Here is a 14633-nt window from a genome sequence, read left to right on the forward strand (position 1 = left end):
TGGAAGGGTACTTTTTAATAAAAAAAATAATAGGAGGTACAACCACCCCCTCCCCCCTCCCCGATTAAAAAGACACAAAAATAGACGTCTCTGAGGTAAATGGGGAGCCTGGGGCTTAAGGGTGTTGAAAGGATTTCACAGGTGCCAGGGATTAAAAGGGAGGTCACAGGCACCGGGGTGGCTCCTGCATCAGTTGGTAGAACAGCACGTAGCCCTCACTGGATGCCACCTGGTTTTCACTGACAGGGGAGACACTAGGAAGAAGGGAGATGGGGAAGGAGGTGTGATCTTTCCTGTATAGACCCTCCTCCCCACAAGATCAACATCACAGTATCCGGGTGGTGCCTAGGAAAGACACCGCCCCCACCCCCCCCAATCCCACATCTCCTTTCAGTAGGCACTGTCTCCTGGGGCTTCTTCATACTGGGGAAAGGTGTCAAGGCTGCAGCAGGAATGGGGCAAGGCTGTTCTCACCGAGAGTCATTGTAGACATGCCAACCAGTCTGGCACCGGCACAGGGCTGTGTAGTGGCCATAGTGGACGCTGCCCGAGTGGTTGCAAAGGGCATACAGCTGATATATGGGGCTTCCTTCAGGGTTAGAGATGACCAAATTCTATAGTTAGAGCTGTGCCCTGCTCCGCCATTCTCTCCCTCCCCTTCATGGAACTCCTCAGGACCCTCCTTCCCAGACTCACCGGCTTTGTCACTGGCAAAGTCCCCTAGGCTCAGTCGCTGCAGTGGGAAGTCTACACCTACTGAACTTTTCTTAATGGAGCCTCGGGAGGCAGAAAATCGATTAAGATCTAAGTTCTGGTTAAGGAGAATTTGGGAGGCAGAGGGCCTCTGAGGGGGCTGGGGAACTGAATGTTGTCTACTCCCCTCCCTGAACACACACTGGGAGCACAGGAGGGAAAGATGGAGTGGCAGCCTTTTCCTAAGGCAAACCGAATCCCCAAATGTCCAGCCTCTGCAAACTTGGAGAATGAGGAAAAAGAATGAATGGGAGAAATAAGAATTTGAAGATTAGGATACGGAGCACGAGGATTCGGGGGAATCTTTGTACTGTCAACTTTTTAGTACTTCGTGTTTTCTGCCGACATCGGTCACACACCTGAATAAATGTCAAATAATGTTATAAGGTTAATGTGCTCCTCACCTCCGTTGTCTTTTCCAATACCCTGACTCACATAAATTTACTGTGCTCCCTATTACTTCTGTGTTCTCTGGGCCACTGCCCTTTGCCCTGACAGATCAGGATATATCTGAAAAATACTCCTACACAAATCTTTACATATAAGTGTTACTCCTCATACTAAGGCATCATGCAACCCCTTTTACCCACATGGAGCCTCCCCCACCTCCGGTATCCCACCCTTACTATATCCCTTGTGAACCTCCACATACTGGGGCATTCTCCGATTCTAGCTCTTCTTCCTTGGTGAAAAGGCTGAAACAATCCCGCAGAGACACCTTGCCCCCAGCAAATCCTTTCTGGGGGGAAAGGGGAGTGAAGGGTCAGCATGTTCTGAATTTCCTTTTCCAACTCTTCTCAATTAACCCAAGCTTCGATTCTTCTCCAGAGACCCACATGGTTCCCTCCCACACTGGGGGTGGGTAGGGTTGGGTCATAGAACCCATGTCCCATCCACCCCCGGAATCCTCTGGAATCCCACCTTGGGGATGGGCAGGGACAGGTCACAAAAAACCTCGAAGGTCGTGGAGCGATACCCACAGGCCTGGCACTTGAGACAACTTTTCAACTGGCCCACAAACAGGTCTAGATAGAAGCAAAGGGGCAGGAGAAAAAGTCACTGTGGGATGCCCGAGATGCTTTCTGGCATTCCTGTCGCTTCCCAGCCCTTTGCCTGACCCTTCTTTCCCATCGCCAACTCTCCCCTCTTAACTCTCCCCTCTTAACTTTTCCACATTTTCATCATCTTATTCCCAGACCCCTCGACAGTCTTGATTTTTTCCTGCCAAGTCTTCACCCCCACACATGAATTTTCCCCCATCACTTTGTCTTGTTCCATACCCACAATCTTGCTGTCCTCTCGCTCCAGGTAACGCTTCCACATTAGGTTGGCTCGGTCATCATCACTACCACAGATCAAGGGAAGTGGGGAGCACCCATGAGACAGCAGGAACACTGGGCACCCCCAACACCACTGAAATGATCCACGGAGCCCTGTACCCCACCCATACCCCAGCTCCTTCTCAAAATTGCAAGGAAGAGTCAAACGAGTAACGTTTCAGAGAACTTTTCGGGGAAATCCACGTGAGAGGAAAAGAAAGGAACACAGACAAGGGAAGAACATGCCGTCTTCCTCCACCTGGCTTCAAACCCCTATGTACCTTGTAAATTAATTATCCCCTCCTCCGTCAATCTGGTGACAGCCACAGCACTATCTTCTGCCTCCATCTGTGCCCCTCAGTCTCCCTCCTCCTCCTGCCTTCTTCCTACTTCTGCACTGCTTCTCAAACCAAATTCTACGATAAGCATTTCCTTGGACTCTACATCCTCAATCCTGACTAGCTCACTTCCGCGAAGGATGAACGCTGTTAATAAACTATGGGCAAGAGAAAGGGGGCGCGACCTTACCTTAACTCAGGTTCTTCCAGCAGCGCCCCTCCTCGGCGGGGTGGGGAGGGAGCTGGACTACTGGCCAGGATTGGTGGAGCCCGGCGGCCTCGTCGGTTGATTTCTAGGTGTAGCCGCTCCATGAGGAGCTTCAGAAACTCTTGGGCATCCTGCTGGCTGCAGCCAGACAAAGAGCGTGGGCAACTGACCCCTGCCCAGTCCACAGTCACTAACCCGTGCCCAGACATCTGACCCCACTTCCTAGATAGAGCTCAAGGCTCAGAATGATGCTGCCAGGGCCCCTGCTTGGCCCTATCCCCAGACATGGGCAGAGAGAAATCCCATACCCTCCAGTTCTCCCACCTGTATCCAGAGAAGGAGGGAACGTATTTCTGGAAGACAGCTCGGAATCGAGTAGGATTCACAGCTTCACAGGAGTCAGGGTGCCACAGGGCACCAATCACATCTGCAAAGGCTATTAGGGTGGGAGTGGGGAAGGGAAACAAAGGTTAACGACTGGAAGAGGGAAGCAAGAGGGTGGAAAACAACTCTAGGAAAGCAGGCACTGTGAAAAAGACAAAACTGCTGGCTTTCAGGGTTGGGGCCACCAACACTGGCAGATGGACCTACAATGGGTTGGGAAAAAGAGGATTTGAAAGGAGGAAGCAGGAGTTGTTGCCCCACCTTCAGTAAGCTCTTGGGCTCGGCCCCCTCCAGGAACCTCTTGCCGGAAGTCCCTTCGCAGACAGAAGTCCCGAAGAGGCCGAGTGCTGCTCAAACACTGTAGCACAGCATTCAGGAAGCACTGGGGAGCAGCAGAGACATTGCCATTATCTCTCCAAACCAGTGCCTAGGAAGCCCTGGGAGAACTTCAGTGCCCTCCTTCCCCATGCCTGTCCCCAGTACCAGTTCACATTCCTATTAGGAAGGACAGGAGAATGGCTCTCACCGTGTTCCCCAGATTTCGGAGGCCAACGTGACCAGAGCCCAGAAGCAACGTGTGATGAGCCTGGAAGGTCAGAGATCAGTCAGCAGGTTCCCATACATCCCACCTGGCACTTTAATCCTTTTGACAGCATGCTGTCCACTGCCTCCCCCACCCCATCCTTCACCCCCAAACGCTACACTCTTTCCCTCACTGGGTATTGGGGTCTCCCTACCTCACTGGCCATGAGTAGTAAGCCCATCACAGCTGAGTGTACCACGGACTCAGCCATGGCTGTCCCACCTGTTGCCCACTTACTCCTCTGCCCAGCTAGCCGGCGATGCAGCTCCTGGGGCAACTCCCCAAGCACTGGCATGGTTGCCCAGCTGCTCCCCACCCCCACCTTGCTACCCCCAAGGCCCCCTCCTGCACCCGTGGCCCCTTCCTGCACCCTCTCCTGAAGGCTCCAACTGCACTCAGCCTAGCTCACTCAGCTCGGGAAATGGGCAACCACATTAGCTCAGATATTCTGAACCCGCCCCTCTTCAGCTCCAGAGATTAATTAGACTTAGGTAGCATCCTAGGAGAGAAGGTACAGAAAGGGGAAGTAAGGGCCTGGGGACCCAAAGAATTCCAAATGGTTGAGTTAATTCCTTGGGGAATGAAATGGCACACCCTGCTGGAGAGTCACAGACAACCCTGAAAAGGGTCTATGAGGCTCAAGGGCACTTAAGTAAGGGAGAGAGAGTCCAAACTGCTGTAACAAAGGGTTAAAAAAATGAACCTGGGGAAAAAGGGGGAAAGAAAAGCCACATGATGGCAAGAAAGCTGGAAGCATGAAGGAACATGAGCATGGAAGGCCATGTGTGCTGGCAAGTCCTCACCATCTTGTCATCGGAGTAGAATGGCTCAGAGGGCCGGGCAGATATCACGTGGAAGGAGCCATGGGAAGTAGGGGGCTCTGTCCGTATGCTGAGCAAGGTGGGTGGCCCAGGAAAGCCCCCAAGGCGGCGGAGAGAGGTGCTGCGTCTCAAAGTGGGTGGCTCAGGCCGGAGAGCCAGGCGGCTCAGTGCAGCCCCTAGCTCTCCGGTGCCACGGTGCCCTCCCAAGGCAATCCCCATTGGACGCAAGTCCCCACTGCTCACAGACTTGGAACGGGCTAGGTTGGTCCTGGATGGGAGAGGCAGAGCCACAGTTGGGGGTGGTGAGCCAGGCAAGGGAACTCCATGATCTGCCCGAAGTGGGCCTCTGGGACGAGGGCCTGAGGTTCGTCCCCGTCCCAGCTCCAGTTTCTTGAGACGTTCCTCAGGGGGACCTGGCCTGGGAGGCAGAGGTCTTAACATGGGATTCGGCCCAGGGGCTGGGTTTCGGCGCTCCTTGCTTCGGGCCCTGGGAGCAAATGGTAGCTTGGATCCCACTCGGGGCTGGACATTAAGAGGTGGCTCTCGGGTCCGTCCCAGGCGGTGCTCAGAAGCCTGGGGCATTGTGGACACCACAGGCTGGACCTGGGAGGAGAAGAGAGGGTCAGCATTTGAAAAGGGAGGAAGGAGGGAACCTAGCCTACTATACCAGCTTCTACATACATGGAGGTCAGGAACCATGTCCATCATATCAATCATTGTATCCCCAATACCTAGCATAGTGTTTGGCATAAAGTAAATACTTGACATGCACTGAGTAAATGAACGAATGAATGAATACAGCAAGCCAGGGCTTTGACTCTTTCCACATTCCTCACTCTCTTCCTGCAGAATATGAGAGAGCCAACAACAGATAGTTCCTATCTCTGCTGTCTTCATAATCTAAATACTCATGAGGGTCCCGCATTCCTAGCTAGTCAAGTGGGATGCGCCCTGGGTCACTTGGGACCTCTGGTCAAAGAGGGGTGTGGATGCAAGTATAAGAGCCCAAAAGACTGCATTCCATCCTCAGATTCCAGCCCCTCCAGGCTGCAAACGAAGCAGACTAAAAGAGTGACTTGTCAATCACTCCCTCCCCCACCTCTGAGCTCCAAAGTGGTATTGGGGCTCAGGGGTAGCGGCGAGGAGGGAGGACGAACAACTCCCTGACCTCTAATCTCTGCACCTCTCCCACCACAGCCAGCATCAACCGGGTCCGCCCCCCTCGAGGGCAGAAAGGCCGAGGCTGCTGATTGGCTACGGGGTCCAGCGGCGTATTCTCCAAGATCCACGGATGCTGGTCCCGCCAGCCCAGTTCTCCCAGGCCTGCAGGGCCCTCTGCGGCTCTGCCTTTGTAGAGGGCGATCTCCCAGGTCTGGGAGCAGTCTTCCCTCGGCAACCCCCACGCCATAATGTCCCGGACCGTACCTGTCCCCGGGTAAGACGGCGGGGGAGGCCAGCCGGGGCCAGGCCCCAGCTCAGGGCCACCCCCTACTACCCGCGTGCAGCACCCCCGCGGGCCTGGCTGCAGCTTTAGCCGCAGCTGTTGCCCAGGTCTCTCCCGCCGCAGGGGCCGCCGCCATCTTTCTTGGTCCCGCCCGGGCACCGGCCGCCGGCTTCACTGTCTCTCAGAGCGCTTGCGCACCCACACTCAGAATCCACCCACCTCCTTCCTCGGCGCTTGCGTGAACCCGCCCCCTCGGCTCCGCCACCGACACCATGGAAACACAGCCAACTTTAGGACTCCTGGGTTCCCAGCTCAGCCCCAAATTGCATTTATTTATGTATTTATTTATGTATTTATTTATTTATTTTTGCTTTTTTAGGGCGGCACTGGGGCATATGGAGGTTCCCAGACTAAGGGCTGAATCAGAGCTGTAGCTGCTGGCCTATGCCACAGCCACATCAGATCTCAGCCGTGTCTTCGACCTACACCTCAGCTCACAGCAACGCGGGATACTTAACCCACTGAGGGAAGGCAGGGATCAACTTGCATCCTCATGGATGCTAGTAAGATTTGTTTCTGCTGAGCCAGGAGGGAAGTCCCCAAGTTGTCTTTAAGCCATTGCTCCAAAGCAGCTCTCTAGAGTCCAGGAGTTCCCATCGTGGTGCATCAGAAACGAATCCGACTAGGAACCATGAGGTTGTGGGTTCGATCCCTGGCCTTGCTCAGTGGGTTAGGGATCTGGCGTTGCAGTGAGCTGTGATGTAGGTCGCAGACGCGTCTCGGATCCTGAGTTGCTATGGCTGTGGTGTAGGCCGGAGGCTACAGCTCCGATTAGACCCCTAGCCTGGGAAGCTCCATATGCTGCCGGAGCGGCCCTAGGAAAGGCAAAAAGACAAAAAAAAAAAAAAAAAAAAAAAAAAAAGTACAGAATCCTATCCCCCATCATGTGGCCCTAATACAAGTCTATCGACTGACCAGTGGAGAAGTATCCACACAGGGATGAGAAGATCCCTGGAAGTCGGGGAATGCTGCCTTGGCAAACACAGTCCTCAGCCATCCTGTAGGCTTCCTGCTAAAGGACAAGAGCAGATCTCAGCAGCAGGGAGAGCAGTCAGGATTTACTTTTATTCCCTAGCTTCAGACCAGAGCATCCTCCATTTTCCCTTCCCTCTGAAACAAGTATGGTTGTACATGTGCCTGCTGACCCTCTATTAACAGCCACCAGTTAGAGAACCACAAGCCACTGAAGGAAGCAGCTTTTATTGATGAATTACCACCCCAAACCAAAAAGACTATGTACCCACTTTCAGTCACCACCTATCCCTCCAGGATCTTAAATTTTTCCACCTGGGAGAGGGATATTAGTTGCCCTTTGGTTTTTCAAGGCCCTAGTTTTTCCTCTTCCTGTGTAACCCAATTCAGAAATTCAGTAGCAATACTGTACTTTTTTTTCAGCAGTGTCTGCTGCAGCTTCTCAATAACAATTATAGGTGAAGGGGTATGGGGGGAAGCAGTTACATGAGTAAAAGAATGATGCACAGGAAAACAGGAATATAACCTATCAAAGGTCCCTCTGTACTGCCTCAGTGGCTCGGTACTTCATTGGTTGCATTTCTCTTTATGCTGTATCACTCCCTTCTGAATCAGATCAGGGATTTCCACTGCCAGCCATGGGCCCAGCTGCAATAAAAAAGATAGCTGTTAGATAACTACCAAACAAGCAATGCCTCTTATTCCCTCAGAAGCTACTTCCTAGAGATATTCTATGAGAACATGCCCAAAGGAAAACACTGTTTATTTGTTGCTTATTCTCAGTTACTTTTATACCGCTCAGGACCAAACCCCTTCCCTCACTGTATACCAAATACCAAATACTTCACACTTACCCCCAGAGCCATGAGATGAGCCAGTCCAAACTTAGGCACGTTCCTGGCCCACAAAGGCTTAAAGTGATCCGTTAGGCATATTTTGCCACCCCTATGAGAGGGACAAGATGAAGAAGGTATTGACATGCAAGTTGTACCATAAAGCACAGCAGACTCTTGGAAGCACAGGAAGACTACTGGTGATCAGAATTGAGAACATGGTCAGCTACGTGCTTTCCCCAGGCTTGGCAGATAAAGACCTGGAGCTCCTCTAGGCCAGAAGTCCCTGGGAAAATCCTGCCTCCCAGTGTCTTCCCCAAGGCCTTCTTAGACCTTTTTTGATCTCCTATTCAGTCCTACCTGTACATCTTTGCTGTTTTTCCATCTAGTTCAGGGACTGCAATTTCTGGAGCAGTAGTGGGGTATGTTATGGGAATCTGGAAGAATTATAAAGCTTTAGTAAAACAGAATCAGAATAGAAAGGAACTACTCTAATCAGGTATACATATTTCATGGTTGAGCTAACTCCTCAAGCAGCAGGAATACACCAGGATTCTGGACATGGAGTTGAGCTGCTATAACCTATGCTTGCTTCAAACCTCAGATTTTCCCTCCTATTTTAAAAGTTTTCTTTGGTCCCTCCAAGAAAGGTTAGCATGTTAACAATCACTTAATCCCTCCTGTTTTACCAACCTCCTTTATTCCCACTCCATCATACTCACGTCAAACTCGATGTCAAACTCATATTTGAGGAGGTCATGGATATACCAGCATTTTCCAAACCACCTGTAACAAAGTACAAACCTCCTCAGTCCAACTTCCCCATTTCTCTAACACTCAAATGACATCTTCCTGTCTTAGGTGACCAGACTGGGAGACTCGTGGGATGAGATTTGGGGAACTCTGAGGTTGTGAAAGTAGAGATTGAATGGAAAGGGGCAGGAAAGGCCTGGTGGTGGGCTTTGGGACACCAAAATGCTCAAGCTATGTGAGATCCCCACTCCCACACCTCCCAAAAGGGTCCGCCTACCGAGTCCCTTCCTTGTTGGACTCCAGTCGGAACCAATCATTGTCCGCGTTCTTGTTGTTCTCCACATACTAAAAGCAGAGAATGAGGTCTTTGATGGGGGAGTTAGAGCCAAGAGCAGGTTCCCTTCCCTCAAAAGAAAAGTGTGTGATTAATTCCTCTCAAGACGTTTACCCAATTTTTCTGACATAAACCTGAAGATAAAGCTATACTGGTTAGTAAAGGACTTTCCCAGAGCAGAGAATAGAATTCTTGGGTTCCATTAAATTTATGATAAACACTTTTTTTTTTTTTGGTCTTTTTAGAGCCTCACCCGCAGCATATGGAAGTTCCCAGGCTAGGGGTTGAATTGGAGCTGCAGCTGCGGGCCTATACCAGAGTCACAGCAATGCCAGATCCTTAACTCACTGAGCAAGGACAGGGATTGAACCTGCAATCTCATGGTTTCTAGATGGATTGTTTCTGCTGCGCCACGACAGGAACTCCAAATTTATGATAAACACTCTATGATATTGCCCAGGTACTCTTCTCACTTCTTCTTTTTCTTCTTTTTTTTTTTTTTTTTTTTGCTATTTAGGGCCATGGCATATGAAGTTCCCAGACTAGGTGTCTAATTGGCTGTGGCCTATGCCACAGCCACAGCAATGCCAGATCTGAGCCACATCTGTGACCTACACCACAGCTCACAGCAATGCCAGATCCTTAACCCACTGAGCGAGGCCAGGGATTGAACCCTCAACTTCATGGTTCCTAGTCAGATTGTTTCTGCTGTGCCATGAAGGGAACTCCTCTTTTCTCACTTCTAACAGTGTCTGCCCTCAGCCCACATGTCATTTTATGGTACCTTCATTCCCTGGAGGACCTCACATAATCCTGGTTTTGACCAGCGCACACATGCTGATGACTTCTAAATCTTTATCCTTAATCCAGACCTTTTCTCAGGGCTTCATACTTCATCATCTAACTGTATATTGAAATTTCTACTTTCATTTCACAAGTACCTCAAACTTGGCATCTCCCCCAGTTCTTCAGATTCATTTCTCCTGCATCCATCTCAGGTGGCAGTATTAGCAGCCAGTCACCCAAGCCAAAAACCTGGGAATCATCCTTGACCCTCCCTCTCCTTTACTCTATAAACCAATCCTTTATATTGTCCTGCTGATTTTACCTTTTTCTTTTTCTTTTTTTTTTTTTTGGTCTTTTTTTTTAGGGCCTCACCCAAGGCATATGGAGGTTCCCAGACTAGGAGTCTAATCAGAGCTGTCGCTGCTGGCCTACACCAGAGCCACTGCAACACGGGATCTGAGCCACATCTGCAACCTACACCACAGCCATGGCAATGCCAGATCCTTAACCTGCTGAGCAAGGCCGGAGATGAAACCCTCATCCTCATGGATGCTAGCTGGGTTCCTTAACCACTGAGCCATGACAGGAACTCCTGATTTTACCTTCTCAATATTCTTCAGTCTACCTCTCCTCTCTATCTTCACCTTAACTGCCAAGTTTAGATTTTTTTTTTTTTTTTTGTCTTTTTGCCTTTTCTAGGGCCATTCCCACAGCATATGGAAGTTCCCAGGCTAGGGGGTCTAATCTGAGCTGTAGCTGCTGGTTTACGCCACAGCCACAGCAACAAGGGATCAGAGCCGTGTCTGCAACCTACACCACAGCTCACGGCAACGCTGGATCCTTAACCCACTGAGCAAGGCCAGGGATCAAACCTGCAACCTCATGGTTCCTAGTTGGATTCGTTAACCACTGAGCCACGATGGGAACTCCTAGATCATCTTTCTTTTGCCTGGATTAATGACAGCTGTCCTATCTTCAATCTTATCACAGTTGATTGTATTTTCCTCTGTATCACCATTTTAATCCTCTGCTTAATATCCTTTAAAAGTATCCCAGTGCCTCCAAGATAAAATTCAAGTGCTTAAACCTATTTGTCAAGCCTCATCTACCACTCCCTACCATGTTTGATACTCTAGCAACTCTGAACTACTTGTGTTTCTTCATACATACCATGGTGTTTCTAGCTTCTATGCCTTTGCTCATGCCTTTGTTCCTTTTGCCTTGAATGTTCTTCTTTTACCTTCATGTTTTATTAGGCTAATTTATATTTACCCCTTAAGTCTCAGCTAAAGCAGTGCCTCTTCAACAAAGCCTTTCCTGATTAGGGACTAGGTATCTCACTTCCTGCTTCAAAATATCCTAGCAGGAGTTTGGTCTGGCACAGTAAGTTATTGATCCATTGTTGTCACTGCAGCGGCCTGAATTACTGCTGTAGCACAGGTTCGAACCCTGGCCTGGGAACTTCCACAGACCATGGGAGCAGAAACACAAACAAACAAAAAACACGAAAAACCCCACAGTCAAAATATCCTAGTGGTGTTCCCATCATGGCTCAGCAGTAATGAACCCCACTAAGATCCATGAGGACGATGGTTCGATCCCTGGCCCTGCTCAGTGGGTTAAGGATCCGCATTGCCATGAACTGTGGTGTAGGTTGCGCATGTGGCTTGGATTCTGCATTGCTGTGGCTGTGCCTGTGGCCAGCAGCTATAGCTCCCATTAGACCCCTAGCCTGGGAACTTCCATATGCCACAGGTGCAGCCCTAAAAGACAAAAAAAAAAAAAACAAAAAAACAAAAAAAAAATCCTAGCAATTTCTCAGACTCCTCCCTTTCTCCACATAATGTATTATAATGTGTTATAACAACATGTTTCTGTCTACCTCGGTAGGTTCCACTTTATTTGGCTTTGGATGCCCTTCCTAGGTAAGAGATGTACAATAAATGTCTTTTTAGTGAGTGAATACATGCAGCAGGAAAGCTGTCTAAAGGAAGTCAAACTTTCCTCTTCCACAGAAGGGAGGTTAGTTGGGAAGATAGCCCCTCCCTAACTGTGAGCTCAGCTCCTCAACTCCCTACAACTAATACCTACTTGAATTTTTAGTTCTAACGTGTATTTCTCTCTCAGGACAAGTGGGAGCAGAGAGACGCAAAACGGGATTTAGGGCTCCAGTAATGCCTTTTGACCACCTTTCCTACAGCCAGGAGAACCACCTGGAGCCAGGAGGACACGTCATCTTCCAGGGCGGCTTATCCCTAAAATAACTGCTGCTTTCAGCCAGACAGCCTGGCCCCCACCCTGGGTCCTAACTTGAGTCTCTTCTGCTTTCTCCTCATCGCGCCTCCCCAAGTCACGCAGCCCCAAAGTCGCCCAATATCTATAAATTCGGAATTAAACTTTAAAACCGGAAGTGGCTTCCACACGGAGCCTATTTCTAGGGACCCCTGGTTACCCGTAACCCTTTTGCAATAGGCAGCAGAAGCACAACTGACCCGGATTAGAGACTGATATTCCTCCTTGAGTCTCTGCACCCACAGCTCCCGATCTCGAGGTCCGGCGTTGGTCTTCAGCACCGGGATCTCAGAGACCACACGCCGGGTGGCCTCGTCCGCCATCTTGAGCCAGGGCGCAAAAGAAACGGAAGTGACATTAACCTGTAGTTTACATTCCGGGCGACTCCATCTTTACTATGGGAAGATGGGGCGTTGGGCTGCCTTAAAACTGCTAATGTGATATTTATTTTCTAGTAACGAAGACAAATTTGTCACCTAGTTACCTGCTTGTGAGTGCAACAAGAAGCAAAGAACGGAAACGAGTTGTTCCGTCCTGAATATGGCACCTATTATTAAATCGCAGATTGCCAGAAAGGGTGACTTCTGCTCATGCTCAGAGACGTAATCTCAGAAAACCTTTCCGGACAATTCCCAAACTGGAAGAATGTTAGAATTTCAGGCGTTCTAGGCACTATTCCGTGTGCTGTCGTCCTAAAATGCGCGGTTTATATGTTTGGGCTTGGAATAAACAGTCTCAACTTCCACGGAGTCCGACTGAGGTAGCAGGGGACTAATGCAGTCAGACATTAGGAGGGTATTATTAAACTCCTGAGAATTATTGGAAACCACAGAGAATCAGTCCTGGCCCTGAAGAGTTAACACAATCGAATTAGAGATTTGTCTTTTTTTTTTTAAAGGCTGCACCCGTGCCATGTGGAGGTTCCTAGGCTAGGCGTTGAATCGAAGCTGTGGCTGCCGGCCTAAGCTACAGCCATAGCAGCGATGGATCCCAGCAGTGTCTGCAACCTACACCACAGCTCACAGCAACGCCAGATCCTTAACCCACTGAGCGATGCCAGGGGTCGAATGCTCATCCTCATGCATCCTAGTCAGGTTCCTTAACTGCCGAGCCACGAAGGGAACTCCCTGGCCTGAGAACTGCATGCTGTGGGTGTGGCAGAAAAAAAAAATAAGATTACTGATTCTTAGTAAAATTATAGAACAGTTATTAAATAGAGTATTTTATGGGAGTTCCCTGGTGACTCAAGGGGTCAAAAATATGGCATTATCACCTCTGTGGCTCTGGTTACTGCTGTGGTGTGGATTTGATCCCTAGCTCAGGAACTTCCACATGCCATGGGTGAGGCCAAAACCCTCCAAAACCAGAATTGCTGATGTTAGAAACTGTCATTGTAAAGTTTATAAACTGCTTTTTAAAAAAGAAAAAATAAAAGAGTATTTTACAAATGAAAAAGCAGTGATCCCCATATACCTACAGTGGTTCACCAAGATGTGATTCAGTCTCTCAAGGCTCTACCTTGCCTCTGGGCCTTTAGCAGGTATCCTCTCAGTCTAGGATATTCCTCCCTTTCTCTGGAAGAAGGGTAGCTCCTTCAGGTCTTTTGGGTCTCAGCTTCCTTATCACCTCCTCAAAGAGAGGCTTTCATTCATTTTTCTGTCACAGAATTGTCCTTTTCCTTCATAACTCCTATTTCAATTTAAAATGATGTATTCATGCAGAGTTCCCATCGTGGCACAGTGGAATCCAACTAGGAACCGTGAGGTTTCAGGTTCCATCCCTGGCCCCGCTCAGAGGGTTAAGGATCTGGTGCTACCATGAGCTATGGTGTAGGTCACAGACGCGGCTCAGATCTGGTGTTGCTGTGGCTGTGGCATAGGCTGGCGGCTACAGCCCCAATTAGACCTGAGAACCTCCATATACTGAGGGTGTGGCCCTAAGAAGACAAAAAGACAAAAAAAAAAAAAAAAAAGATGTTTTTGTGGAGTTCCCGTTGTGGCTCAGTGGTAACAAACCCGACTAGTAACCATGAGGATGCAAGTTTGATCCTTGGCCTTGCTCAGTGGGTTAAGGATCTGGTGTTGCTATGACCTGTGGTGTAGGTTGCAAACACACTGGGATCTGGCATTGCTGTGGCTGTGGCATAGGCCGGCAGTGGTAGCTCTGATTCAACCCCTAGACTGGGAACTTCCATCTGCTGCAGTTGTGGCCCCTAAAAAAAAAAAAAAAAAAAAAAAAAAGACATACTTGCTATTTTCTTTCCTTAGTGTGTCTCTACCTAGGTAAACAGTGAACTACATGAAGACATGGACTATGTCTGTTTTGTTCACCTCTGTGTATCCTATCCTATATGCCTATCACAATACCTGACATTAATAAATGCTTAACATGTATTTATTAAATAAATGACAGAATGACTTTCCTTGCCAGTGTTACTAGATTAACATACTAGGAGAATATCAGAGATAGTATATCTTGTTTTCAGTAAAGCAAATTTCCTATTATACAATTATAGATGTATTAAATTCATTTGAGTAATAAATAAATTTTAAAAAAACCAGCAAGTTTCCTGATATGTTCTTTGAAAAAAGATAGTGAATTGGCAGAGTTTCTGCTGTGGCACAGCGAGTTAAGGATCTGGCATTGTCTCTGTGGTGATGTGGATCTGATCCCCAGCCTGGTGCAGTGGGTTAAGGATCTGACATGGCCACAGCTGCTACTCAGGTTGCAGCTGCAACTCAGATTCAATCCCT

At 49.0% G+C, this 14633-nt stretch overlaps 2 protein-coding genes across 5 annotated transcripts in view; both read right to left on the reverse strand.

The window, feature by feature from the left end:
* On the reverse strand, window positions 1-7520 carry USP21 (ubiquitin specific peptidase 21). Of its 2 annotated transcripts, XM_085022588.1 has the most exons (14): window positions 7409-7520; window positions 6826-6922; window positions 4389-5009; window positions 3529-3588; window positions 3264-3384; window positions 2943-3054; window positions 2601-2756; window positions 2034-2098; window positions 1675-1778; window positions 1406-1492; window positions 1034-1112; window positions 697-804; window positions 475-589; window positions 1-254 (listed from the first exon to the last, which is right to left on the reverse strand). In XM_085022588.1, the coding sequence occupies exons 3-14, from the start codon at window positions 4986-4988 to the stop codon at window positions 164-166; spliced, it is 1698 nt and encodes a 565-aa protein (XP_084878714.1). In that variant the 5' UTR covers window positions 4989-5009; window positions 6826-6922; window positions 7409-7520; the 3' UTR covers window positions 1-163. The 2 variants fall into 2 exon arrangements, with proteins under 2 accessions (XP_084878714.1, XP_001927817.1); XM_001927782.7 differs by lacking the exons at window positions 6826-6922; window positions 7409-7520 and adding an exon at window positions 5832-6014.
* UFC1 (ubiquitin-fold modifier conjugating enzyme 1) overlaps window positions 7095-14633 on the reverse strand; it is a 15159-nt gene continuing 7620 nt past the window's right edge. For all 3 annotated transcript variants that reach the window (XM_003125655.5, XM_003125654.5, XM_085022610.1), the window contains exons 2-7: window positions 12081-12203; window positions 8746-8813; window positions 8438-8501; window positions 8076-8152; window positions 7737-7827; window positions 7095-7530 (exon numbers count right to left, since the gene is read on the reverse strand). In XM_003125655.5, the coding sequence (XP_003125703.1) occupies window positions 7450-7530; window positions 7737-7827; window positions 8076-8152; window positions 8438-8501; window positions 8746-8813; window positions 12081-12203 (504 nt within the window). In that variant the 3' untranslated portion in view covers window positions 7095-7449. The remainder of the gene's footprint in view (window positions 7531-7736; window positions 7828-8075; window positions 8153-8437; window positions 8502-8745; window positions 8814-12080; window positions 12204-14633) is intronic.

This window comes from Sus scrofa, chromosome 4 (assembly GCF_054392235.1).
Source record: "Sus scrofa isolate SSC_HxYL_T2T_F1_AM1 chromosome 4, Sscrofa_HxYL_maternal_Yorkshire_Landrace_v2.0, whole genome shotgun sequence".
Lineage (NCBI taxonomy): Eukaryota > Metazoa > Chordata > Mammalia > Artiodactyla > Suidae > Sus > Sus scrofa.